The 27,629-nt window shown below is 32.0% G+C and overlaps 3 protein-coding genes across 3 annotated transcripts; 1 reads left to right on the forward strand and 2 right to left on the reverse strand.

Moving 5' to 3' along the window:
• Positions 1–1,438: 1,438 nt before the first annotated feature.
• Positions 1,439–13,240, reverse strand: LOC135954171 (uncharacterized). Its single transcript, XM_065504249.1, has 22 exons — positions 13,188–13,240; positions 12,858–13,124; positions 12,428–12,789; positions 12,216–12,363; positions 11,877–12,141; positions 11,094–11,799; positions 10,916–11,001; positions 10,698–10,825; positions 10,351–10,628; positions 10,017–10,295; positions 9,602–9,958; positions 9,433–9,464; positions 8,537–8,784; positions 4,760–5,115; positions 4,488–4,635; positions 3,700–3,961; positions 3,332–3,600; positions 2,975–3,264; positions 2,775–2,921; positions 2,213–2,707; positions 1,868–2,146; positions 1,439–1,802 (listed from the first exon to the last, which is right to left on the reverse strand). The coding sequence occupies exons 2-22, from the start codon at positions 13,113–13,115 to the stop codon at positions 1,439–1,441; spliced, it is 5,757 nt and encodes a 1,918-aa protein (XP_065360321.1). The 5' UTR covers positions 13,116–13,124; positions 13,188–13,240.
• Positions 13,241–15,954: 2,714 nt separating this feature from the next.
• On the forward strand, positions 15,955–17,028 carry wntD (wnt inhibitor of Dorsal). The gene has a single exon (XM_065504261.1). The coding sequence runs from the start codon at positions 15,955–15,957 to the stop codon at positions 16,951–16,953; it is 999 nt and encodes a 332-aa protein (XP_065360333.1). The 3' UTR covers positions 16,954–17,028.
• A 4,911-nt stretch (positions 17,029–21,939) lies between these two features.
• On the reverse strand, positions 21,940–23,137 carry Osi22 (Osiris 22). Its single transcript, XM_065504272.1, has 2 exons — positions 22,387–23,137; positions 21,940–22,313 (listed from the first exon to the last, which is right to left on the reverse strand). The coding sequence occupies exons 1-2, from the start codon at positions 23,135–23,137 to the stop codon at positions 21,991–21,993; spliced, it is 1,074 nt and encodes a 357-aa protein (XP_065360344.1). The 3' UTR covers positions 21,940–21,990.
• Between the last annotated feature and the right edge of the window lie 4,492 nt (positions 23,138–27,629).

Raw genomic sequence — 27,629 nt, forward strand, 5'->3', positions numbered from 1 at the left:
CATAATTTGTCAATAATCGAGTAAACAATGAGCAATAAAGTTATCGCGACACATTTTAAGTGTAAAGTTTTATGGTGTTAAACTTATTATTTGGACACATCAAAGCACTTCTTAAGTACTACTTAAGTAGTCAAAACAGAGGAATTTAAAGAATTTCATAACAGTTAAAAGCAAAATCTTAGCATTATAATTTAGCATAGAATTAAATAAAATACATATATTTCTTAAGATACTTGTCATACTCAAAAAAAACGTAACCACTTTTTTAGCAGACATTTGTTCGGCGTTATTTACTCTTACAAGTATTTTTCAAAAGCAAACAGCAAATAAAACAATCTAAAACTACTGAATATCTTTTGTGATTTCTCCGAAGTAGAATAAGTACAGTGCACTATGAACGCCCCAATATATGAACACCCCAAAATATGAACACCTTTTACTTCCATAGGGTACTCTAAAACATGAACTTAGTGAACTAAGCTGTTCATATTTTAAAGCTTTTTAAAATATGAACAGTGAACTGGCCTGGTTTTAATTAGTTCATATTATCGCGAGTGCACTGTATGTATAATTTAGTATAATTGCCTCTCGTGTCACTGTATTTATCTGTTTTAATAAAATAATTAAAATTTGTATAATGAGTACCTGAATCTCTGGTTGCACTTTATTCGTTTCATAAAAAAATATTGTGCGAAATTTTGAATAGTTTTTATCGTTGCATATGTTAAGGCATTTGAAGAGAATGCTATTCACCTCCATGGTGGATTTTACTTCATTTAACAGTGGACAACAAATACCAAAAATAACTCACCCATTTTTCGAGGTGGAACTATTTTATGTGCAACACTTTGTAGGTATAAAAAACTTTTATTGGAAAAAACTTTTATACTACAAATTTTATACAAAACTGTTATACAGGCGAATTTCCATAGGAAAACTTATACTGATAGTTGTGCTTTCTTTAAAAAACGTATAGATACAATTTTCTATAGAGAAAACATTTATATACAAAATTTTGGATTAAAAAAGTTTTTATTGAACTGTTATACTCAATGTTTTATATGAAAAAACCTGTTATATCGAAAAATTTAAATAAAAGAACTGTTTTCCTATGGATTTTTTCTATTAATAGTTGTCCGCATATCAGTTTTTGCTATGGAAAATATTGTGTATAACAGATTTTCAACCGAAAACATTCTTTGATGTAGAATATTGTGTATAACAGTTATTCTGTAAGGACTTTTTGTACAACAGTATATTCTATGGAATATTTTCTCCACAGAACTACGCCAATATGAAAATAATAAAAAAATACGTTTTGGTATGCTAATGAGAACGCCAGCATAATACTAGTATAGATTAAAATAAATATTTTACACAGACATAATTTAAATTATTTGAAATATTTATTATTATTATTATTATTTTAAGTATTGGTTTATTGCTTGGCCAACCATTGGGTAACTTGATCCAAGTTTGTTTTCATCCAATTGATATTGTATTTAACAGTTTCTAAAGCTTGTTGGCGAGAAGCTGTACCAGCGCCAGCCTCAGGATATTTGGCAAAGAATGCTTCCATCTCCTCCAATTTAGTTTCGGTGGAGAAACGTGCCGTAATAGCTGGTATCATACGACCCATATAACGTTCATTCAGCGTGAAACGAGCAACTAAATCCTCCCAATGCTCACGAACAAATTCCCATACAACGGGTTCTCCCACAGGATTGCCAGCAATATTTTGTATGCATGTAAAGTAGTCTTGGCGACGCACGTAGTTCTCATTTTCAGCCAAGTCAATAAATCTAATAAAATAAATCCAGAATTAAGAGTATGTTACCTACCATTAAATGAAAAATTTCAATAATACCTTCTGAGCAGCCAGGGTACTTTAACACCAGACAAACCGTACATCAGTTTTAGTTTCTCACTGGCATCTTGTTCAGTTATGAACAAGTCCCACAATTGTTCCCATTCCTTCTGTTTGCCAACATGTTGCATACCATAGTAGTAAACAATTTCCCGTAAATCTGGATCGGGTTTGTTTTCAGGATTAGCCAAGAAGTTGGTAAAACGCGTAGAGGCTTCTTTCAGACAATCAGACATTCCCAAAGAACAGGCAGCAGTTAAAATGCTAACTCTCAAGCGACTGTAGGAAACATTATATTTATAAAGTTAGCTTAAAACTTAACAACAATATGACTCCATAACTTACTTTCTTAAATGGTTGTCCTCATCGACAGTCCATGTAACCTCCTGGTACACTTTGTTAATGAGACCACGAGCGTATTTCAAGTAGTCCAAATACGAATCGGTGAATATAAGATTGCCCTGCAAGGCTTGCAATTTGGTGGCTGCCACATACCAGGGAACAAAATCTTTTTCTTTGCTCAAGTATGTAGTCATATTGAGAGCGATTTCGTAAGAAACTTGATTGGCATCGGCCAACGAAAAGACATCATTAAGCAAATGAGCACGATCAGCACTTGCGAATTTCTCAGGTGTTGCTACTAAATCTTTAATAATTTCTTGCCACATTGAGTTCTCATAATTGACGCGATAGTAGCCCACTTGATGACTGTTTAACTTTAGCCATTTAGTTTCGATAGGCACAGCAACTGAAACTGATTTATCATCAAAATTGAACCATTTGCGACGCACACTTTCATCATGGTCGTAGATGTAGGTCAATGGTATGGTCCAAGTGTAGCTGCAATACAAATCGAAACATTAGATTTCAAATCCAAAAAATATGGTTTTCTTTATCATATACATACTTGAATTCGGAGTCTACATAAATGATGTCATAATCTTCAATGTTTGAAAAGAAGCGCTGTTGTGTCAATTCAATTGTGGTTGGCGATGTACGTTTCACATTGATGACGGGCAGACCCATTTGCTCAGTCCAAGTACGCATCATAAATCTAAATTCATAAGATAATATTAATTTGTCGACCATTAACACATTTAAACCTACTTAACATCAAAGTCTAAACCAGTATTTGCCACCTCATTGATAAAATCATCAGTAATGGCGTTTTTGAATTTAAAGTTGGTCAAATAATTTGTAACGGCTTGTTCGAATTTCTCAGTACCGACAACATCTTCCAACATACGGATAACGGAGGCACCTTTTTCATAACTTATTGTATCGAAAATTTCGGTAATTTGATCGGGATTTTCGACTGTCTGCACAATGGGATGAGAGGCCACCGATGAGTCGTATTTCATGACACCATGTAGAGCATTCACTAAAAATTGGTCGGGCTAAATGGAAAATAAAACACCATGTGAAATTTTCTTTTTCTTATATGATACTCTCTCTCTCACTTACCAAACCCCAATCTTCGTAGACCGTATTTATAGCCTTATATTCCATAAAGCGGGCAAAGCCTTCGCTTAGCCACAAGTCATTCCACCAGTTCATGGTTACCAAATTACCGAACCACATATGAGCCAACTCATGGGCAATTACGGCGGCAGTACGTTGTTTATTCCAAGTCGAACTAAAACTACGATCGTACAATAGAGCAGTTTCACGGTAAGTCAATAAGCCCCAATGTTCCATGGCATTCGAAGCAAAGTCGGGTATGGCTGCCATGTCTAAAATTAAAGTTTAAATTTATGATGGTTAAACACATACATTCATTCAATAGGCAAATATATAATAAGAACTGCTATTAAAGCTCAGCTCATATCTACCTAATTTCGGTAAAGGATAGTCCACTTTAAAGTTTTCTATATAGAATTCTGTGACAGCTACAGCAGTCTTGAGGGCGAAATTCGTCTTATCGAGTTGGTGTTTGGTAGCAAAGATACGCAATTCAAAATCCTCGCCATGAGCTGCATTGATTTTCTCTTTTTTTGAATCAAAATCAGAAACAATAAAACATGTCAAGTAAGTGCTCATGGGCACACTCGATGCAAAGTATACTTCGGTGTATTGACCCAAAAATAGTGAACTCTAGAAAGTGAAAGATATCATTCATTTAATAGTGTATTAATATAATTTCCAAAATAAGGCAAACTACTTACAGCCAGTTTACAATAAGGTAAAATTTTGAGCCACACTGTAGCAAGAATATACTCGATTCTGCTTAAAAAATATAGCTTTATAGATTTGTGCCGCTCTGGATAAACGCTCTTTTTAATGATTGTACTAAAACTAACAAACAATTACAGAATCATTGTTTTAGTGTATCAATAACAATTGTAATTGTTTTGTAGCCATTTTAAGTTAAATTGTTTAACAAAATCACTAAAAAGAACGTTTTAATTAATATTAGAGCGGTACAGAGCAGTACAACTCTCAAGATTTAGCCCAATTTTCTCAATCTCTGGATCGTGACGATATCAAAGTATCTCGTTACGAAAAACGATAACAAGAGATTGATAAAATGGGGTTTAATATTTTAATGGCCAAACAGTTTGTCGCAAAATATTACCATGTAACTGACTTTAAGTGCCACCCTAAATACAGAATTACATACCTCCTCATTCATATTTGATAAGGCGTGGTAACCATCACCTGTTGGTCTCACTAAAGTTACATTAAATGCAGCCTTCAAGTGTGGCTCGTCGAAACAGGGAAACGCTTGGCGTGCATATGTTGGTTCAAATTTGGAAGTAGCAATTTTTCTAAAACAAAAAAAAAACATCATAAGAACGTTGTAACAAAATATATTTACACACAAAAATGTGTTGCCTATGCTAAGGCGCCACAATTAAATAACAAATAAAATACAATCCAACGCCAACTCACCTCTTTTCGTTTTCTGGTGTCGTATATGTGCTGCTATACAATCCAACAATCTTATTCAACATTTGACCCTCAAAAATTATACCCATATTTACTTTGGTGTTGGCCTTCAAAGACGTTTTCAATTTTATCACCAGAAATTCACGCACTTCATCCAAGTGGTGCTCTTCTACTTCGTAGCCGGTCACATAAACATTGCTAATTTTCAATTTATTCGCATGCAAAATGATTTCATCAGTTTCCTCCAAAACTTCAATATTTATAACTTCCTGACCCGTAAAGTTGCCAGTGTTTATATCAGGGTGCAAGTACAAATTATAGTAGAGGGGTTTCAAAGCACTTGGCAAACGATAATTTATCTGTGGGTTAAAGTATAGATATTTATTGCAAATGTACTAGAATTGGAAATATGGTCAGATTGCACATAGTTAATATGGACTTGTCACCAGTTATTGTATAAAATATTAAAAATCAGTTGTAAAGATAAGGAAATGGATACAAATTGCAGTAATAAAACAATTTATATATCGTTATATAATTATGGCGGTTAACTAATTTAAAATTAAAATTTTTATCATAGATAAAACACATTTTTGTATTTTTAATCACAGATAAAAAGTATTTTTGTATGACATAAAAATATAAAAGCCATTAGGCAATTTGTTATTTTATGAAAATTCAAAAAAATTCAATATCTTATTTTTTGCTGTGCCTCGTATAAAGATACCAGAGACCGAAAATAACGGGTTCACTTTCATTTCAAAGGTAAATTCTCATTCGCAGCCATTTAAAAATAATTTTTTGTGATATATCACTGAGAGAGTGATTTATTCGAGAACATTTTAGATTTGGGGTTGAGAGAAACAGAAAAGAAACAAACACAAATAATCTGGATGAGTGATTTATAATTTATTTTTTTCATAAAGGTCAGCTTGTGACTTTTATTTGAGAACATGAAAAATAAATCGCAAAAATGCATTTGATGCAAATCAACGCTTAAATATATAAAATTTATCAAAAGATTAATAAGAATTTAAAAAAAATTATCATTTCTGTTACTCAGACTTCATTACTTCATACTTATCATATTATTTCCATAATTTGTTAAAAATTACTAACAATATGTTATTGTATGTAAATAAAAGAGAAAGTAACAGTTATTAAGAACAAATGAATTGTTTATCTCACACCAAACCATTAAAAAACAACAAAAACTAATAAAGGTCATACCAAACTATTTAAATAAAAATCATTTTATAACTGTTATTTTCAGTGATTTATTTTTATCGCATAAATATAAATCACAATTTTGGTTTTTTGGTATATGGACGAGTTATTTTCGATCTCTGAAAGATACACATGAGTCAGTTATTTATCCATTTCAGACAATTTTAAGAATTTTGGCATCGATTTGTTGGTGCTCTTTACAGCAAATTTGAGCATATTTTGCTTTTTATAGCATATTTTACTCATAACGTCATCTTTTTGTTGCATATTTAGTTTTTTATCATTATTTTGTTTTTCTTAATATAATTTCATTACGAATTGTAAAGAAATCATTAAAAAAAACAATATATATATATGGTTATTGATCAAGCAAGGATCAGTTTTTAGTTTTTTTAATCGCAGCAGTCTTAAATAGACTACTTTTGTTAGGCTTTTTAATAATTCTATTTAAATTTTTGGAAGCGGAATATATTCAGATGTTAATCTACATACATTATGAATGCTCCAAAATTCAATGCAAGTTTTTATCAACAAATTATACATGCTCTCCATCGAGTTTATGGAACATACTTAATTCAAATTATAAAAAGAAGGGGTTTAAAGCCTAAATTCTACACGATAGAAACTTATTTAGAGAAATAGTATTTCTTTTTTTATTCTCATGCTAAATTTTAAAATTGAAAACAAATAAGATTGGGACGATAATAAATAAATAAATTTTTAAATTTATAAAAAGTTTATAAAATTTCCATACAAAATCTGTTTTATAAACCTTTGATAAATTTAAAAATTTTTTATGAATATTGGCCTTAATGTTTAAATATAATACTTCGTTGATTGTTAAACAATTAGTTGTTCAATAAAACAATCTTGTAGTTAAAAAATATTGTCGAGTGTTTACAACTTTAAGTAACAATTTTTTTTTATATTTAAAAAATCGACTATTGGTGCCTTTTTAATTAAAAAGTTAATTGTATTTACGAATTTGGTAATAATTAATATGACAATTAATTTGTCGTAATTTTTTTCTGTGAATAGAGAATATATTAGTTTATTACGAAAATTTAAAGTTGGAGTATTAAAAGATGGATCCATGGAAATATTTTTAAGGAACACTTTCAAATTTCACAAAAATTTTCATATTTTGTCCCAACAATTTTAATTAGTAAAAGCGGAAAACATCCCGTTTCGTATAAAATGAAAGAATTTCTAAAAGAACGATTCGTCAAAAGATGAATTTGTTACAAATTGTATTCCTATAAATCACAAACATTTTTTTATTTTTTCATATGTGGAAACCGATACACTTTTATAGCAGCACATTTTGCTAAGGTACCTTCAAGGTGGTCTAACTACTCTCTGAAGGAAATGTTACAAATTCCTATAAAATATAGGTAATTTTACTTTCTAGTCAAATTAGCTTAATTAAAATGTGCATGGCGCTAAGGTAATTATCTGTATTTGGAAGGGTCCTACATATTATGCGATGCTATCTATTATTGTCCATACCGTGCCCCTTCCGCCTACTATTTGCTCTCTCTGAGATAAGCTTCACTATGGAACAGAGTATCCGATAATGGATTGATTCGTTCTTGGCCTCAAGAGATGAACAGTTGCATTCCATATGTTGCCAGAAAAATGGGAAAAGATCATAGCTAACAATGGCCAATACATACTGTCAATAACTTTATATTGTACAAATTTTTCAACAAAAAAAAAGCTACACAAAAATTCCGCATTTTTAAGACATACACCCAACATCAGTTTAAAGTTAAAAAATAACAAAAGTATATGTATAACACTCATTATCGCTTTATAAATCTACATATTCTAAGTAGTAATGATTTGCTTTGTTCGAATGCATTTCTGGTAAAATAAGAGACAAATAAAAAATTATTCTCAAAAATATGAAAAGTAAATGAACGGTGCTAGCTGGCTGAAATTACTCTCTGTTGACAAGGTTTGTTTGGTATTGAAAATGTGCAATATCAGTCCGCGGCAATCCTTATAAAATTTTGCACAAACTAGTTCAGAGTACTCTGAAATTATACTACAGGTTATGGCGAAAATCGGGTAAAATTTGTCCCAACGTCCTTCTCTGAAAATGACGAACATTCATAATTGTCTTATAGTAATTAATATCTTGATGAAATTGGACATAAACAAGTTTTATATGAACCTAAATCATTCTACCAACTTTTGTAAGGATCGGTCCATATTGATGGTGGCATATATAACACTCCTTTTTCAAGTAAAAAGTAATAAAAGAGAATTATATTTTCTCCTGAAATGTCTGCTAGATTTTACTATTTTTTCTGTACAATAACAGAAATTTGAAGAAAAAAAAATAGTAAAAACAATAAAACTAGTAAAAAATATTGTATGAACGACACACTTATTGTTGTTAATATTTCAGTTCTAATCACAAACTATTTATTACCCGTAATCGTGCAACTGTGATAAAGTCAATTATATTCAAGGTAGAAATACATACATTTGTTCTATTTTATAACAAAATTTAATACAAATTCTAATACTCAATTTTAACATTACCTTATCATCATCATCAACTGCAAAATCAATGACATTATCAAGGGCTATTTCTCGTCTGTGACGGGGCTTAACTTCACCCAGCAATTGAGCTTCCATATAATCCATTTTCTCTTCGGCATCTTTAATGGAGGCAGTTAATTGAGATTGTTGAATGCCCAAAACAACAGTCGATACGCCAAAGGCTACCAGGCCCCAACACAAAATTATGTGTAATAATTTTGATCGTGGCAACATGCTACAATCCTTTTCTTAATTTCCCGAAAAAAACGACCGGTCTTGTCGGAAGACCGTGCAAAACTATCCAAATCTAATTGTTCATAGCTCAATAAAAATTATAAAATATTATTAATCAATTACTAATCAAATTCTGCTAATACAGATAAGACCAACAAGAATGATTGAAGTTTCTATCGGCTTTGGCATTTGTGAATTATATGGTCTTAATGCGATTGTCATCCTATCAAATATATTTCAAACTAATATCTGCCAATTATCAATGAATATCTAACATAAAGTTTATAATTTTGTTTATAGTATTAAATACATATATTTATTTGTGACAAGATAACATTGTAATAGCCTGTCCAAAAACCGCAAATTTTTACGCAACTGAGCGATATAGTTGTTCTCACATAAAAGTGATTAGGTTTAAATGGAAAGAACCAAATAAGTTCAAATATATCTTATCATTCATATAATAAATGTGATTATTAGAAGCAATATAAGATTAATAATTTGTTATGTACACAAATTGTAAATATTTTATTAGGCATAATAAAGTTAACCAGTTTTATGACCAAGGAATTTTTCAATAACTCTTGATAATAAAATTGGAAATAGTACAATTAATTATTAAATTCTTAGTACTATTCATTTAGATTTTGAATTAAACCCACTACCATTATACATAAATGCAGGACTATTTCCACTACAAATATCAATTATTACAAACAACATCATACTTTACAATCACACATTTATTAAATATTATTTAAACTACAATTACAAGAAGAAACTATTTCCTTTTAAATTTAATTACAAAAGAATCTTTTAAACACAGCGCTTTACTGCAACCAATCACGCACCACCGAAAGATTATTTTCCAACCAGGCAATGTTATTCTTGACATTTTCCAAAGCCCTGACACGAGCTGCTGTACCAGCACCACCATTGGGGTATTTGGCAAAGAAATTTTGTATTTCTTCCAATTTGGTTTGTGTTGAGAAGCGAGATGTTATAGATGGAATCATGTTGCCCAAACTACGTTCATTAATGCCAAAGCGTTCAACTAACTGGGGCCAATGTTCACGCACATAATCCCATACAATAGGCTCACCAATTGGATTGCCAGCAATATTTTGTATGCAGGAGAAGTAGTCCTGACCGCGTACATTATTCTCAAACCAGGCCAAATCGATGTATCTGAAAACAAACCCCATTAGCATCTCCAGGAATATACAAACAAAAGTCTAATTTATACCTGCTCAGTATCCAGGGTTCTTGTACTGCTGATAAGCCGTACATTAACTTGACCTTCTCACTGGCATCCTTTTCAGCTACAAAAAGATCCCACACTTGATTCCATACTTCCTCATTTCCCAATGCAAACATGCCGTAGTAGTAAACAGTTTCACGAATATCGGGATGGGGACGTTCGGAAGGATTTGCCAACCACTTTGTAAACTGATTAGAGGCTTCGGTCAAACAAGCTGGTATGCCTAATGAGCAAGCGGTGCTCAAAATGGTTACACGTAGACGGCTGAAAATCATAAATATTTAAATAAGAATCCAAACAAGACAACAAATCCACCCACTTTTTCAAATGATCATCTCCCACTGTCCAACCAACACTCTCGTAAATTTGTTCCACCAAATTTCTGGCGTAGGCGTTATAGTCCACAAAGGCATCGGTAAACATAAGTGTACGTTTAAGGGAGGTCAATTTCGAGGCAGCTACACTCCAGGGAACATATTGATCTTCTTTGCTTAAGTATCTTGTCATATCTAGAGGCATATTATATGGCAGTTGTGTGGAATCGGCCAGCGCAAAAGCATCGTTTAACAAACAAGCACGATCTCCCACAGAAAATATCTACAAAATAAGACAACAAATTCATTCGATTTGAATACAATTCGAATCATTCACATTCAATCTACTTACGTTGGGATCTTCTACCAGTTTGTCAGCTAAATTTTCCCACATCTCAGTCGGATAATTCACACGATAGTAACCAACTTGATTATAATTGAATTTAATCCATTCCACTGCACTGGGCAGAGTAATAGTGACTAAAAGAGGCAAACAATAGAGAGATTAGCTCATTAAGGGAGCATAAAATAAACTAATGTACATTAATGGGAGTATGTGACTGGACTTACTTTCAGTATTGTCAAAATAAAACCATGCACGCTGTACTTCTGCGGTGGCACTAGTTTTATAAGTGATTGGTATGGACCAGGTGTAACTAATAAAAGAAACATTAAAAGCGTCATTAAATTAAAATAAAGCTTTGAAATTGCGCGACACATTAGTTGCGTTGTACACAGCGACACTTACTTGAATGGCGAGTCATTATATATGCCTTCGTAGTCAACGGGATTGGAGAAGAAACGCTTTTGTGTCAGTTTGTATTGAGTGTCGGATATCTTTGCAACTTCCACCACTGGCAAACCCATTTGTTCGGTCCAGGTACGCATAATGGCCTTGACATCAAAGCCCATGTTCAACTTATCGATTACTGTTAGGAAATCGTCGGTGACAGCATTTTTGTATTTGAATTCTTCCAAATAGTTTGTAACGGCCTCTTGGAATTTATCAGGTCCCAAAAAGTCTTCCAACATGCGTATGATCGAGGAGCCCTTTGAGTAGGTGATTGTATCAAAGATTTCCGTAATTTGATCGGGATTTGCAACCGTTTGCACAATGGGGTGGGCACCTAGCGTGGCATCTAGACTCAAGACACCATGCACCGTGGATATAATAAACTGATCCTGCATTTTCCATTCCGGAAAGGCGGCCTCGATACCTTTGTTTTCGATGTAGCTGGCAAAACCTTCACTTAACCACAAATCGTTCCACCACATCATGGTGACCAAGTTACCAAACCACATATGGGCAAATTCATGCGCAATTACCCCGGCAATTCTTTGGGTGTTGGCAGTAGAACTGACATCTTTATCGAATAGTAAAGCAGTTTCGCGATAAGTTACCAAACCCCAGTGCTCCATAGCACCGGAAACGAAATCCGGTATGGCAGCCATATCTAAAACAGAAAGAAATTTTGAAATTATACCGTTCCAAACCATACCATTAGAAAATCACTCTAGTCACTCTACTTACCCAATTTAGGCAAAGGATAGGGAATTTTAAAATATTGAATATAATATTCAATAACGGTTTTGCCCACATCCAAGGCAAAATCAACCTTATGCAATTGTTCGGGTGTGGCAAATACACGTAGTTCAAACTCTTCGCCAATGCCTTTGGTGTCCACTTGAACAGTCTTGTGTAGAAAATCGGAAACAATAAAGCAGCTCAAATATGTGCTCATTGGTACACTCTGGCTGAAGTAGGCTTCGTTATAAGCTCCTTGATTTTTGATGGCCTAATACAAAAAGAAAAAATTACAAAAATTTACATTAAAATTCAGATTTGATCACATATTAAACATGTACTCGCCTCGATGTTCATATTGGATAGAGCATGATAATCGCCAGTGTTGGGATAGACCAATGTAACGTTAAATGTTGCTTTTAGAGCAGGTTCATCGAAACAGGGGAATGCCTGACGGGCAAAAGTGGGTTCAAATTTCGAAGAAGCAATCCATCTAAAAGTTACAATTTCAACTGCTAATTTACCACATTTTTCTTAAATTAATTTCACTGACTTACTTTACACTGTTATCAGGTTTCAGATACGAGGAGGAATACAAGCCAATAATTTTATTTTTCATACTGCCTTCAAATATTATGCCCAAGATAAAATTACGAGGTGCCACAATTTCATCGTTAAGTTCGATGACCAAAAATTCACGCACAGAATCCAAATAATGGGTTTTTACACTGGTGCCAGCGCCCTGAAGATACACACTCTTAATGGTCATGTACAAGGAGTGTAACACAATTCGATTGGTGTTTTCGGTACAACTAATTTCAATCTCTTCTTGGCCAGAGAAATTACCAGTTTCTACATTTGGATGTAAATACAGATCATAAGCTGTGGGATACATTGTTTCCGGCAAACGGTAATTGATCTTAAAGACGTAATGAAAAGGTGAAGTATTTATTTATTTATTAGTTTGTTTCAAAAGCAGCAACTTACTTTCTCTTCAGGGTCAGGTGTGGGTGTTGTTACTGTTGTTACAATTTCTGTTGTAGGAGATTCCGTGGTTGGAGGAGTAGTTGGAGAAGTGGTTGTTGTAGTCTTCAGAGCCTCCTCTAACAATTCCAACTTATCTTTTGTCTCTTGTAGTTCATTTTGTAGATTTGATTTCTGTACAGCCAACACTATGGTCGATACAGTGAAGGCAGTTAGGGCCAACCCCAAAAATATGGTAACAAATTTTGCCGTGATAAACATTACGGCTTACTACAAAAAAAATGAAATACGTTTATGCCTTTGCACATCCAATGCAGATATAGTTGTACTTACCGTTGCAGTTATTTAGAATGAAAAGTCCGTCATCCACGATGTACTAACTACAACTAAATGTGCGAATAAATGGAACCATTAATAATCAACTTGGCTAAACGCTTTATCATCATTTTGAGATTAGAAATCTTATCAATTTGTGACATTTTCTGTCGTATAAATCTTCGATTACTAAAGTAACGCACCAATGGCTAATAAAACCAAATATTTAATCATTGTTCAAATAACTTCAATCATATTCATACAACCAACAATTTCAAAATCAACATTCATTCGTTTGTTGTTTGCTGTTTGTCTAGTTTGTAGCAGTTCCAAGATCGAGTGCAAAATTCCAAAATTACAATTTCAAAACACCCACTTCATGAGCTGTCCATATGTGCTTGCAATGTTCTCAATATTTTACAAGATTTTTTGTGGATATTTTTAGTTCGTCTACCTGGTTATTCCCTATAGGAAAATGTTTGTGGGTGGTTAATTGACCACTAAACCCTTTTCCGGTTTCATTTTCCCGCCCTAATTTGAGTTTAGGTATTTTCTTTATGTTAAAACCCAAGCAAATAAACTTTCCATTATTCTACTAAAAATCCGACAAAATATTCCAATTTGAAACAAAAGTCAAACTATACACTATCCTGCTAATAGATGCATTATGATAACGAGTCATAACAGCAAAAAAGACGTAAGCGCCAAAAACTAAATTTAAGTCTAAGTATTACCGTGAAATTGAGTATGTATGCACTGTTGCTTCTTAACTATACATTGCATTTATTTTATTTCATCTATTTCCAAGATAATGGGTATTTATGTCGCTTACGTCCTTTTCGCTGGCAGTTACACCCTTCCAATTTTATTAAAAACACAACTTCATGTTTAAAATTTTGTGTTTTGTTCATATTATATTCACGTTCCAGAATTCAAATTAACGTTTTTAACCTTAAAACACTGATATTAATTAATTTGTTAAAACTAATAAAGACGTAAGCAGAACTTCATGTTCACAGATGATGCGAATGATCGAGAAATATCGATGTTTATCAAAAAACGAAAATTTATAATCATGGCGCTTACGTCCTTTTGGGGGTTATGGCTCGATATACTTTTGTAAATTTCACATTATAATTACAAGAGAAGAAAATTTTTTTGGAATTCTTCAGTTTTTAACAACTTCTTTCAAGTCTATTATAAATATATTTTATTTATTGGAGACAAAACCTTGAAATAAGTCATTACATTATTATATCTAAAATAACTAGTTTCATCAAATGACTTAAGGTAAGCTCGGAATGTCAAATTAGTGGCTACGATACGTTAACGAATCAGGTAACGACTGGAAAATACATACTTAAGTTAAGACGATTGGAAAATCGTGAAATGCTTCCTCACCACCGGAAAAAAATTAACTACTTATGTATAAAATATTTGTACTAAATGAGAATTATATTAATTTATTGTATTAGTGTGTTGATTTGTATAAATGACTAATAAATATGTACTTGCATATATATCAAATAATACACAAGTCATTATTAGACTACTTCTAAGTGATCTGTAATCGTTGAAAAGTATTTGATATTAAGTAAGGAGTGCGCAGGAAAAAAAATCTTTACACACAAGGGTAATTGATATGGTTTTAGTTTTTACTTTTGTCACTACTTTCAGAAACGCTAAATCTTTTTCTAAAAATGGAGAATTACAAAAAATTATTTTAAATAAATATCAATTGTGATTGTATGGAGGGAAGTTATTTTTTTTAATTGCTCAAATATTGGAGATTTATTAATAATTAACTTGAACACAGCTGTTTATAATAAAATAATTCACTTATTATGTAGTTTTAATTCATGCGCACTCCTTAATTTCAAGTTATTAGTAACGATACACTTTATTTTATTTACAAACATTTGGAGTATAAAGAAGTAAACAAATTCATTTTTGCAGTAAAGGAGCTAATAATCTTTTGTTTTCTAAAGCTATGGAAAAATGAAAAAAAAAATAATAATTTTCCAATAATCATCATCATTTCCCCAAGCTATATGTAGTAAATAGGAATTTCAGGGGAAAAAATGAAATAATTTGTATTTACCCAAAGTTAAACCAGATTTATGTCTATCGATTAATTAACCTCATAACTTCCCTATCAGAGTTTCTGTCACACATTTGGACAGCAGGTAGTTTTTAATGTCCTTTCAATTGGTTTCACGTAATTTTTCTGATAATAGTTTTCCCTTTATCCAAGTTCTAGCGGCTGTCGGTTTACTGTTTTTTTTTTAGTGTCAACATTTCCTTACTGTCGCAAATCACTGTAAACATTTCGGGGTTAATCCGCTCACAAATCAAAAGCCTGGCGCTCTTGATTTTCAACAATGACAAATTTGTAACTGGTAAATCCACATTATCAATGAAATGTAAGGAAAGTTTTAATTCAAGATTTCCTTGGGCAATTTTTTGGCGCGTGGGAAAATTATGTTGCGACTACCTGGACTTACATAAGGTATGGGTTTCTTAGTGTGTAGTGGGACTTTTGCTTGACAAATATTTCCAACAAAAGCAAAACAAAATTTCCGGTTTGAACTGCTTGTTTTCCCCCAATGTGTGAAAAGAATATCCTGAATTGTCATTTTGATAATAAGAAAATCTTCGAATCTACCTGAAGAGTATAAAGAGTGGTGAGAACCTATTGGCAGACAACATTCATCACTCATCGCTCATTGTGAACACATCATCTTGAGACATCATCAACAGACAATTAGAATTTTAAAATACAGAAATGACAAATTTTACTGTGATAACTATCGTGACACTCAGTTGTTTGACTGTGGCTTTGGGTCAAGCACAACTGCTGGATCAGCTGAACTACTTCGCCAGCCAAAGTCAATATGCTGCCCAAGTATATTCGCAACTACAGGCACCATTCTCTATGGAAAATGTTATGGTCAACAGCTTGGAGACTGCAATGCAAACATGCCAAAACAGTTTCAAATGGGAACGTTGGAATTGCCCCAGCTCCGATTTCTTTCTAAGACGCACATCGAAATCTTTATCCTTGGATCGTGAAGACTCATATATCAATGCCGTAACTACAGCTGCCGTCTTGTACACCATCACCAAAAATTGTTCCAGTGGCATTATAGCTGGATGTGGTAGTTGTTCCGACAATCCCTACAGCTCCCAATGCTCGGACAATCCAAAGGCAGCCGAACAAATGCTTAAACAACATGTCAGTACCGAATTTGCTGATGATTTCTACGGTAAAATATCGAAGCACAACTACAAGGCCATCACCAACTTGCTGGAGAAGTCCCTGATCAAACAATGTGGCTGTGCTGTTTTGGGTCCCAACGGTTTGTGTGCCAAAGAAATTTGCCTCCAAGTACTCAAGCCTTTCGAAGACATTGCTGTAGACATACGTCAGATGTACGACGAAGGTCTCCAACTAAGCAACACTCCCGAAAACTCACGCATCATGTGGGACAATATTCCTTTGGATGCTTTGGTTTATATGAAGGATTCGCCCAATTACTGCGAACCCGATGCTGTACCCCACTGGAATGGTATGCGAGGTCGTCAATGTTCTACCGGCACAAATGGTGAAAATCTCTCTGAAGAAGAACGTACACGCTGCCGCTACCTTTGCCGTGCATGTGGTTACACGGTGCGTCCCAAAAATGTTGTCACCGAAACTCGCTGCAACTGTAAAATCACGTGGGGCTTTCAAGTTCAATGCGAAAAGTGTGTTACAGTTCAAAGACAATACTACTGTTACTAACTGAATGTGCACATGCCTTCAATATCGCTGGACGAAACGTTAACTTTCTGGAAATGCCAAACACCTGAAAATAATCAAAGTCTTAATACTAATCTCATCTGCATATTTATAATATTTAATAACTTTAAATAAACCTAAATAAAGAACTATTTAACATTAATTGAAATTATGTTTTATTTTAAATTTAGGGCGAAGCATAAAAATTCTTTTAATTATATAACGCGATCAGCAGAAACATAAAATACCAATAATCGATTGATGTCACTTTAAACGTTACTTAAAATATTGTTACTGCTTGCAACATTCATCATGTTTATGAACATTTCTATCCGTAGAAACTTCTACTTATCAACAAGGTTGATAACATTGTTTATATGTATGACAACTAGGGTTTTTAATTTCCCGACCTTTTTTGAAAAGGTCGGGTACCTTTTTCAACATTCCCGGGTACCCGGCTATTCCCGAAATATATAATGATACTGTGAATTAGGAATATTATAGACAAATTTCATATAAAAACATAGTGTTATAATTATTAAATATCAGAGCTTCGAATTAATTAATAAAATTTGAGCTTAATTCACTAAAATCTTAATCCGTAATTAAAGAATGACAGCCTTTCATTCCATAAATCCATTCATAGTATTGCATTTTTTAGATTCATTTCAAGCCTTTTTTAAACTGAATTAAATTTAAAGTTAATTAATGATTAAATTAAATTTTTGTTAAATCAAATCATTTACAAAATTTATTGAAAAAATTGTCTAAACCTTTTTGTACTAGATTTTAATTGAAGAAGAATTTAATCATTTAATAAATTTTTTAAGCAATTTTGTTATGGATTTGAAGAAGAAATTTAAAGAAATTAGAATGATTCAATATGAAATAAATTCTATAAAATTAAATTAAATTTTCATACGAAAAACCCCAAATAAATAATAATAATAAGCGGTCTATTATTGCCAAGATATAAGCAAAAAACTGTAAAAAACATTTCACTGTTTTTTGGTGAAAAAAATAGAGTTCTAACTTGTTTTCTATGTATTTTCGTCAGTTTTTAATTCCCGGGATTCTAGACTAAAAATCCCGGGAATCGGGTAGTGAAAAATTGTTAAAAAACTGTTAAAGCTCCAGAAATAGAACATTCTTGTTTTTTCCGTTCAGATAATTCATGAAACTACTAGAAGATGGCACTGTGTATGTAAATAGTAGCACCGGGTTGCAGTCAGTCAGTTTTTCAAACATCAACTGTATTCTGGGTCATTATAATGTGTGTAATATAAGTGTTTGTATTAAAAGAGAGTGACTATTTAACATATCTTTTTAAAAATTTAGTGAGAGTATATTTAATGCAGCTTTTTGTTGTTTGCTTTTAAAATATTGCTTAGTGCAGGTTTTTGACTAAAGCTGCGTTTAGTGAAGGTGAAAAAATAATCTATATAGCTGGTGAAAATGGTCCTAATGCTTATTTCAATTTAAGCATTAGGACCATTTTTTTCACCAACAATGGTGAAAAAAATGTTTGTTAAAAAACAAGAAATATATTTTTATTTGTGAAAAAATATCGTTGAAATATCTATCATATCGAGCCCTTGGTTCCAAATTATCGTAAGCGGCCCACCATGTGGTCCATATGTTAAATTTTTAAAACGATCATATTTTTTCGATTGTGTTCCAATTTTATAAAATTACATTTCTCCACAACGAGCACTACAAAACACCTTGTTGTAGCTTAAGAGATATACATACGCATTTGAAAATTATAGTTTAACATTTTTACCCACACTAATCCAGTTTTTTGATAACAGCGTATCCAAATATTTCCAGATTTTCGCCATTTTTCATTTGTTGGTCTAACAAGAAATGTACGCATTTATATCAAATATTTCAAATGGAAAAACTTTTAAAATGTTTGAAACCGAGGGGACCAGGTCCATCCAAAAAACGGAATTAGGAATTGCGGGATTCACGATAACAAATTTAAAAATTGTTTTTTTTTCCATTTTCAATATATATACTGTTTCAATTGACTTGTTTTTTTTTAAACTAAATTACTAATTTTTTTAATGTTTAGTGATGAGTTGAAAAATATAAGCCTCACTCAATAATAGTGATAGTGTAGTTAAAATTTTTTAACTAATAATATTTTGAAAATAGTTAAAATATTTTTTTTTTGCAGCCTAATGAAATAATTTTTTCTACACTAAAATTTTTAGTTAAAAAAATATTCCTGCACTATTTTTTTCAACAAAGAAATGTTTTACTCTATTTATAGTTTAAGTTAATGGCCCATAACACTAAAGTCGGTTCTTTTTAAAAACAACTTTAAATTAAAAACCCGCTTTATATTATTTCCCAACTATAGTCAAAATTAAAGTATGTTTTAAATTGCACCGACTTTAACTGGGTGTCACCTCAAATGTAGAAAATGTTTTCATACAATATACAACGAAATACAGACAAGTGGCACCGCTGAACGGCTGACATAGAAAATTAAAACAAAAACCAAAAAAGGTAAACAATAAAAGTAACTGGGACAACTAAAGAAAAAAGTTTTTTTGTGGTGGAAAAATGGAAAAAATAAGATTAATATCATATTTAGAATATTTTGGTACTAATTTTATTGATAACTGTTGAATAATTGCAAAATCTCTCCCAAATTCTTGTAACTTATTTTTTTTTACTTTTTACATGGCGAAGAACAGCTGATGCTGTTGTAAATGAGTTAATAACAGCTTCAGCTTGTTTTATATTTACAGTCGACTTTAACGTCAAAAATATACTTTAACTTGTCTATGGTAGACCTAAAGTCCACTCTTAAGTAAAGACGACTTTATTTCTATTAAAATATACTTTATTTCTGACTATGATTATGGGCCAATATATTTAAGGAAAAAACGTAAAAGCGGTATATAAATACACAAATTACAATAAAAAGAGAAATAAGCAATTACACAGAAAATAATTAGCGATTATTGGCTTTAAGCAAAGTAAATTAATAAAGTAGCGACAGTACTACAACAAATACAACATTTACAAAAACCACAAGCAATTTTGTTTTTGGTTTAAGGTCTGAGCTGTCAAAGTTGCCTGTTGTTGTTTTTGCTTTTGGGCTTGTTGTATTTTTCGCCCCAACAACCACAAGTGAATTGACAGTTCATACTGAATAAAAAAAATAGTCAGCTGTTCTACTGAGTCTACTTTATTAATTTACTTTGGCTTTAAGTAAAACAAGCTTTTCGAAATTCAAATCACTTAATTTATTTCTCCGAGGAAAATCCACCATTCCACTAAATGAAAATAAACGCTCTACTGGAGCAGAAAAAGCCAAAGACGTGTTAAATTTAAAAAACATTTGCCTTATTATTGGATATTTTTGTGACTGCATATCAGTGTCCGAGATTAAAAGGAACGCACGTATTTCACTTTCTATGCCATCTTTCTGCACAAAGGTTGAAGGTCCTAATATTGAAGATGTTAATAAACTAAGTAATTTCTTCAATAACTTTTTCACTTACTGTCAATTTCCCCAAAATCTAAGAATCCTACATTATCAGTGTTTTTTTGTGTTATTATTTCTTCGGATGCTGGAAAACACTTTGCAGCTTGCTCAACAAACATATGTATATTTAATATTCTAGTTTAAACTGGAATAACTTCATGATCACTAATTTTAATAGTGCAAAGAAAATTATTGAAGATTTTTTTTAGTTATTGTTAATTTTTTTAACTATTTGAGTTTAGTGCTTATTTCTACACTACCACTCAATTGATTTATAGTTAAAAAAATATCACTATCACTAAAAAATATTAGCTTCACTACCACTAAAGCTGATGAAAATTAGTTAAAAATATATTTTTTAAAATAATATTTAGTGCTAGTGAAATGTTGATTGCACTCAACATTTAGTGCACTACCCCCAACTCTGCTAACTGTAACTGTAAAATTTCATTAAAAAATATTCATAAATACAAATTTAATTTCAATTTGAATGTTTTGTATCTTCGCAAAAACTTAATAAAAAATATGGTTTGTCATATTTTCCAATAAAGTATACCATGCATTTTTAATTGTCAAAAGTTATTAATATTTTTGAAAATATTAATAACTTAGCTTGAACGAAATTATATTATATCGCAACATAACATTTTTAATTCTATGTATAAATTTCAAAATAATCCAAAAAAACCTTCTCCTGTAAAATTTGTATTTGTAATTTGGCGCTAAGGGCTCGATATTGTCTATATTAATGATATTAATTATATGTGCTAACAAAATATTTTCAGTAATTTTAAATATACTTTCATATAGTAAGTACCAAAGTATAACAAGTAGTCCAACTCTTTGACAGCAGTTCCTAACTATAAGCATGTATTAGTGAAATTGAGAGTCGGACTACTTGGTATACTTTGGTAAGTACTATGAAGGGTATAAAAATCCTTTGTATTTTTCGAAAATCTAATACAATTTTTGTTTAGTCGATGAAATTGTATTATAATACTTGATTTATTGACAAATATTAATATTTAGTATTGTCGTATGTAAATACCTTTAGAATTTCATTTGCTGCAACAACGTCATAACTCAAAGTCCGGGTGTTTTGAACTGAGTAATACAAAATATGCGCCATTTTTTAGTCTTTCATATAGTTTAATCAGTTTTAAAAAAAGTCAATTATTTTTTGTATGACAGTGTTTATTCGTGGTAAACGTCAAAATGAAAATTTATGTTTTCTCGTATATTTGACAAGTAAAAACAGATTAGAAAGATATTAATATCTACTATTTAAATCAGGTTTTATTTCTGAAATCGCATGATTTGTTGAAAATTTATTTAAGAAATAAAAAAATCTCATTAATCATCCATAGCCGTTTTTCTCGAAACGACTTTTTTTGAATTATGACGTTGTTGCAGCATATGAGCGATATGTATGTCGTTTAAATTTATAACTTCAGAAATATTTTTTTTGAATAAAACAAATGATATTTAATTTTATTTATTTATTTTTTTTTATTATTCAATGAGCCCATTTAATTTCAATTAACCCAAGCTGCTGGTTTCCCCTCTACCCGATAACCATTGTATGCCATATTAGATGCAGCGGCTGCCAATTCTGACCTTCGACTTGGTTCACCAGCCCAATACGAAGGAGCCACTTCATAGGTTTGCATTTGTTTGTTGCTATTGCGGAATGCCGATATAATCAGCAGAAATATTGCCAACTTGCCCACCAATATCGATTTCATTAGCAGCAATTTCAATTTCGTTACCAAGAATGGAACGATGGCTGACTGAATTAGAAATGGCAGAATGAAAAGTGGTAAAATTCGAGTGACCATTTCATACTTCTTGCCACGACCTTCAAATCAAATTAGAACAGAATAATTTATAAAATGAAATGTACTTTTAGATAATTGAACGGATCTATTTACCTTCCTCGGTGTTGTCATTCATCCAACGACCTGTTACAAGTTCTCTTAAACTTTCGCCATCCAAGTTCACTTTAACAATACTATTATCCATATCTAGGCTTAAGTTGAGAGCTGGTCCCACATTGTAATGCTGCTCGTTGATATCAATTTCAGTGACATTAAATTTTCTTTTTCTAATTGGTGAAAGTTTCATTGTGGACTGCTGCTTTGCAGGTGAAGGTGGCACACTTGTCGTTGTGGTTTCTGTGTGTTCTTCTGCTTCATCTTCTTCCTCTTCTGCCTCATTAACAGGATATTCCGTAACAACGCCATCATTTTCACTATCACCATCACCATCTGGATCGCTAGCTTCGGTGGCCTGTTGTGGTTCTTGTTCTTGTAGTGGTTGCTGATGTTGTTGTTTATTTTTCATACTCTTCTCCCTTAATGTCTGTTTGTATTCCGTTAAGGTTTTATTACCCAAATATGTGCTTTTATAGTTTTTATAAATACCCAAGAAAATGCTTCTCAATGGCTTTGAATGCTTCTCCACATTATCACTATTTTCTGCAGCTTCCGCAGCAATACTGCGACCTTCACTGTGATCTGTCGTATCTAATAATATTTTATTCATCAGCGAGTCATGCACACCACCTTGCTCCAGTTCATGTCTGGACAGATGTGATGGAGCTACATCCTCTTCACTGTAACTGGGATTTGTTGTCGTTATAAAAACACAAAATAAACATAGACTTTTCACGAATTTGTTCATCTTGTAAACATTCTTAGGTTTCCTTAGACACTTTATTTTTGGTTTTGGTTTTTGTTTTCTACGATGGTGACTTGATCGCCTGCAACACAATCGAAATGATCTTCGTAGGATTAAGTACAACCACTCAAATGAATGTACGTTGTGGAAATGCGTTCGTATTCATGTTTACAATGGATTTTATTAACTTGGTCTCCACCATCATTGTGAGATTAAGCGGCGGACTGTTGGCTATTGGTAGTTGGTAGTTCTTGTCACACACTTACCCAATTGCATGCATCTGGTTTTGTTTTTATTTTCTTTCGTTTTATATTGTGGCATCCACATGCTGGAACAGTTAGTGTTGAAGCCAATTGAGTTCTTGAATTTCTTCGCAACCGCATATTCTACACAAATCTAATACGAGTTCTTGCCAGTTTGTTAAAGAAGAGACAGACAGTGCTGTTGTTTAAAGTGTGTGTGCGAAAACAAATTTATGATGTTATTATAAAATATCTTTCTGTATTTTTATTTATTGCATCTTTGAGAATATAGAAAAGGCAATGTTGCTCAAAATAGATTCATTCAGCTCTATTGAAGTCTGAAAAGCAGTACGACCACAATTTATAATCTAAAGATTTAAGTTTGGACTACCAGAAGGCCAGCCATCACACAGTGGAGGAACTGAGAAAAAAAAGTGGAGATAAATCTGAAACTTCTAAACAAATAGACCGAAACAAAAATTTGGCATCATTTTTAATTTTTGATATACCCCAAAGTGGGGGCATTGTGGTTTGGCGACCCCTTGGTGTTATAAGCCCAAATTCAGAACTTTAACTTATGAAAACCGCCTTTATAGCCATGGAAATTATTATGAAAATCGGTATCGTTTAGAAGTTACAGATTTATTTCCACTTTTTCTCAGTTCCCCCACTGAGCATCAGTAGGAAGAAAATTGGACAACATGTTTTTTAACCAGCTTTGTGTTATTTTAGCATTTTATGCTGGGATAAGGTTCAGGTCCAAAGTGTTGTTTAGTGGAGTCACACACAGCTTTCTCCAAAAAAGTCGGATTGGTATACAATTGTTAATGTTTTTCGCCTTTTATGCAGAAAAGATGCTTTGTTACTCCATCATAAGGGACTCCCAACCATATCATTACAGAAGCACGATGGACTCTAAGAACCACATCCGATGCTTGTTTACTATGTTGTTTTGTTGTATGTTCGCCACAGCTTGCTCGAACCACCATATCTAGGACTGTCATCCACTCTAAAAGTATCATCAAACTATTTAACGGCATTATACACAAAATTACGTGTAACTTCTAGTGGCAGAAACATTTTTCTATTCCAAAAATTACAATAAGGTTTTAAATATTTCCCTATTCTTATTTATTTAAACAAATACACTAAGGCCTGGTAACTTATCAAAATTTTTAACATAATCAATGTTTAAATATATTTTTTTTATACAAATTAAATAAATTTTATCTTTGATTAAGCCTAAACTAAGTATCTTTAAAATTTAATAAGTTACCCGGTGTAAGTGTTTCGCATTTCGTGTGCATTCTTTTTTAGAAAGATCACCTCAGTTTGAACAATAATAATAGTGTGTTTCATAACTATAAAATCATATTAATAACATTTACATATTTAGATAAATTAGCAGTAAGAAAGAAGTGTTTAAAAAAAATTGGTTACAAAGTACAATACAATTTTGTTAAGAGGGCATTATGAACCCTCTATAAACAGACAAACCTACGGACAGATCTTTAAGTTTCATATATATGCGGGATTTCATGTCAATTGAACCAACTTTTGAAATCGATGTCTTCCAATTTTTCAACAAGATCGGCCCAGAACTCTCCGAGTTCTGCCAAACAGATGTTTTTTCTCATCCATGTAACTTATTACCTATTGTTCTTAGCAAAATGTGTCCCAAATTTAAATTTTTAAATTCACTTCTCAGTACAGATACAACTTACACAAAATAAATTAAATTATTTTGCAATCAAGATTTAATTCAATTGATTTAAAAATATTAATGGAACAATTAATTATCGTCGTGACGTAATTGGGTCCGCTTTCAGATACAATATGTCGAAAACTACATACATATGTAGCAGATCGTCATTATTTTTGATTCTATTGATAGATATATTTATTAAAAAATAATAAACAAAAATTGTACTGTTTGCTTTGTATATGTCCAGGTAAATCGATATTTACCAACTATCCGTTTTTTCAATGTTTCTCATCTTTGATGAAAAATAAAAAAATAAAAAAAAAAAAAAAAACTATGTATCAATTTCTATATTTGCCATATTTTCAAAATAAGTTCTTTGATTATTCCTTTACCTAATGTAAAACTTCCCAGCTGTCCGTCCTTGCCCCATTTTTTGCTAGAGGTAAAATTTTGAAGACAGACATGGTTTCAAAAGTGACATATGGGCAATTCCACGAGAATGACTACCACAACTGAAAACCCAAAAAACCTTGAAACTTTTTTCAAGACGATTTGAATAGGAGAAAATACTAAAATATTACTATGTGTAAGTATTTAGAGGTTATTACAACATTTTATTTGCAGAAATAATAGTTTAAACTGATTATATAAGCTTAACTAAGCTCCCAATTAGCATGTAGTATGAAATGAATTTGACTCTGATTGTTTATTTGCTATTATAAAATTGTTTATTAAAACCGAATGTATATTTTCTATTAATTTTTTTAGTTTTTGTCTACATATGAGAGGCTTAGAGCACAAGGGGTTCAAGTGACTTTTTTTCTCAAATTGAGTTAACATATGGATTTAGTAGGTGAAGTTCAGAGAAGTTCATAGCACAAGAGTTGAATGTGGGATTCTCATCCGTTAGCGAGATATGGCGACCAATTCTAGTACTTGTCATTAAAATACCTGTTTCGGTTGGAACACAATGGATACATGAGCACTTAAACCCCTTGTGCTCTAAGCAATTATTAAAATTCATTTTTCAGATGGACTGATTTAGTGAATTCAGATGAGTGATCAGCTAAAATCTAGCAATTAATTCCATCACTTGTTTTCAAAACACCTGTTTCAAATACCTTTTTTCCAAAAAGGAAAAAGTAACATAAAATAATGGAATCGAGTATATTAATAATTGTTGATTTTTTATTATTTATGGTACGTAAAATCATTAAAAATAAGTGAATCTGAAAATAATATTGACGAATTTTCTGAATCTGATCATATTATACAAAGATGATCTTATGAATGTGCAAGAAAACTTCACCAAACTAAATCTGAAATCTCGAAATGTGTAGTTACTACCACAACTTCCTCCAAAAAACAGCGTCAAAACAATAATATTCCAGAAATTCAAGAACCTACAGGATCTTCTTTGCTATATACCATCAATTTACCATGAATGGTTTAAAGCACTTCCTCGCGATAGAATGGAATAAATTCCGGAAAGAATCGAAAGTCAAGGTGAGGATGACCCCGGTGATGACATGTAATCTGATTATGACGACTAAAAAATGTAACAAAGAACCATAAAGGCTTTTCTTAATAAAATGTTAATAAAAAAAATTGAGTCTATGTGGTTTTCTTATTAGGTAATTCAGAACTTTGAAAAAAATTAAAGCACATGGGGTATAAGTGCGACTTTCCTCACTTCAAAGGTAATTTTTGGGAATTTGTATATGTAAAATATGGTATTTTTTTATCGTGTTAGATTAAAATATATCTCAGGATCTCTATTAATTAAAAAGCAATATTCCAGATAGCCTAACATTTTTTATTGTAAATTAACTTTAACCTCATTTTGCTCATTATTAAATTTTATCTATATATATAAAAGTGAATGTGTGTCTGTATGTATGTATGTTTATTATTATTAGTTTGGGATCTATAGGCGGCTAAACGGCTGAACCGATTTGCTTGAAATTTTTACAGTATATTTATGTAAGGAGTGAGATCGAAAAATTCTTAACATACATATATGTTTATAAAAAAGAAACCACTAAACTTACAGCTTTAATTTTTTTTTATTTGATTGAAATTATTATTACAATTTACAAAAAAAATTATTTTTATAGTTTTAATCACTAGTGATGAAATTTTGAACCTTTTTCGGAAACCCTTCCATTAACATTTTTATAGTGCTTTCTGTCACTTTGCTCGAACATGTAGTCCATCTCCGTTTAAAATCTACCACACTTTTGGACACCTTTTTTGTACTCTTCAATTCTCTTTTAACAAGAGCCCAATATCTCTCCACTGGCCTTAGCTCCGGGCAGTTTGGAGGATTTGCCTCTCTTGGTACAAATACCACATTATTGTTCTTGTACCACTCAAGGGCTTGTTTGCCATAGTGACAGGATGCCAAGTCAGGCCAAAAATAAGTGGACACATTATGAAGTCTTATGAATGGAAGCAGCCTTTTTTGTAAACATTCCTTGATGTAAATTTCGGTATTTATAGAGCCCGTTGTAACAAATGAGTGGCTTCTTTTGCCGCAACTGCATAT

The sequence above is a fragment of the Calliphora vicina genome, chromosome 1 (genome assembly GCF_958450345.1).
Source record: "Calliphora vicina chromosome 1, idCalVici1.1, whole genome shotgun sequence".
Classification (NCBI taxonomy): domain Eukaryota; kingdom Metazoa; phylum Arthropoda; class Insecta; order Diptera; family Calliphoridae; genus Calliphora; species Calliphora vicina.

Coding starts and splice junctions, on each gene's coding strand:
- LOC135954171 (XM_065504249.1), bottom strand. CDS start 13,115: ATGTTTATCACGGCAAAATTTGTTACCATATTTTTGGGGTTGGCCCTA. Junction 10,629..10,697: donor AACTGGTAGAAGATCCCAAC/GTAAGTAGATTG, acceptor CTTATTTTGTAG/ATATTTTCTGTGGGAGATCG. Junction 2,147..2,212: donor GAGGACAACCATTTAAGAAA/GTAAGTTATGGA, acceptor TGTTTCCTACAG/TCGCTTGAGAGTTAGCATTT.
- wntD (XM_065504261.1), top strand. CDS start 15,955: ATGACAAATTTTACTGTGATAACTATCGTGACACTCAGTTGTTTGACT.
- Osi22 (XM_065504272.1), bottom strand. CDS start 23,137: ATGAACAAATTCGTGAAAAGTCTATGTTTATTTTGTGTTTTTATAACG. Junction 22,314..22,386: donor GAATGACAACACCGAGGAAG/GTAAATAGATCC, acceptor TTTGATTTGAAG/GTCGTGGCAAGAAGTATGAA.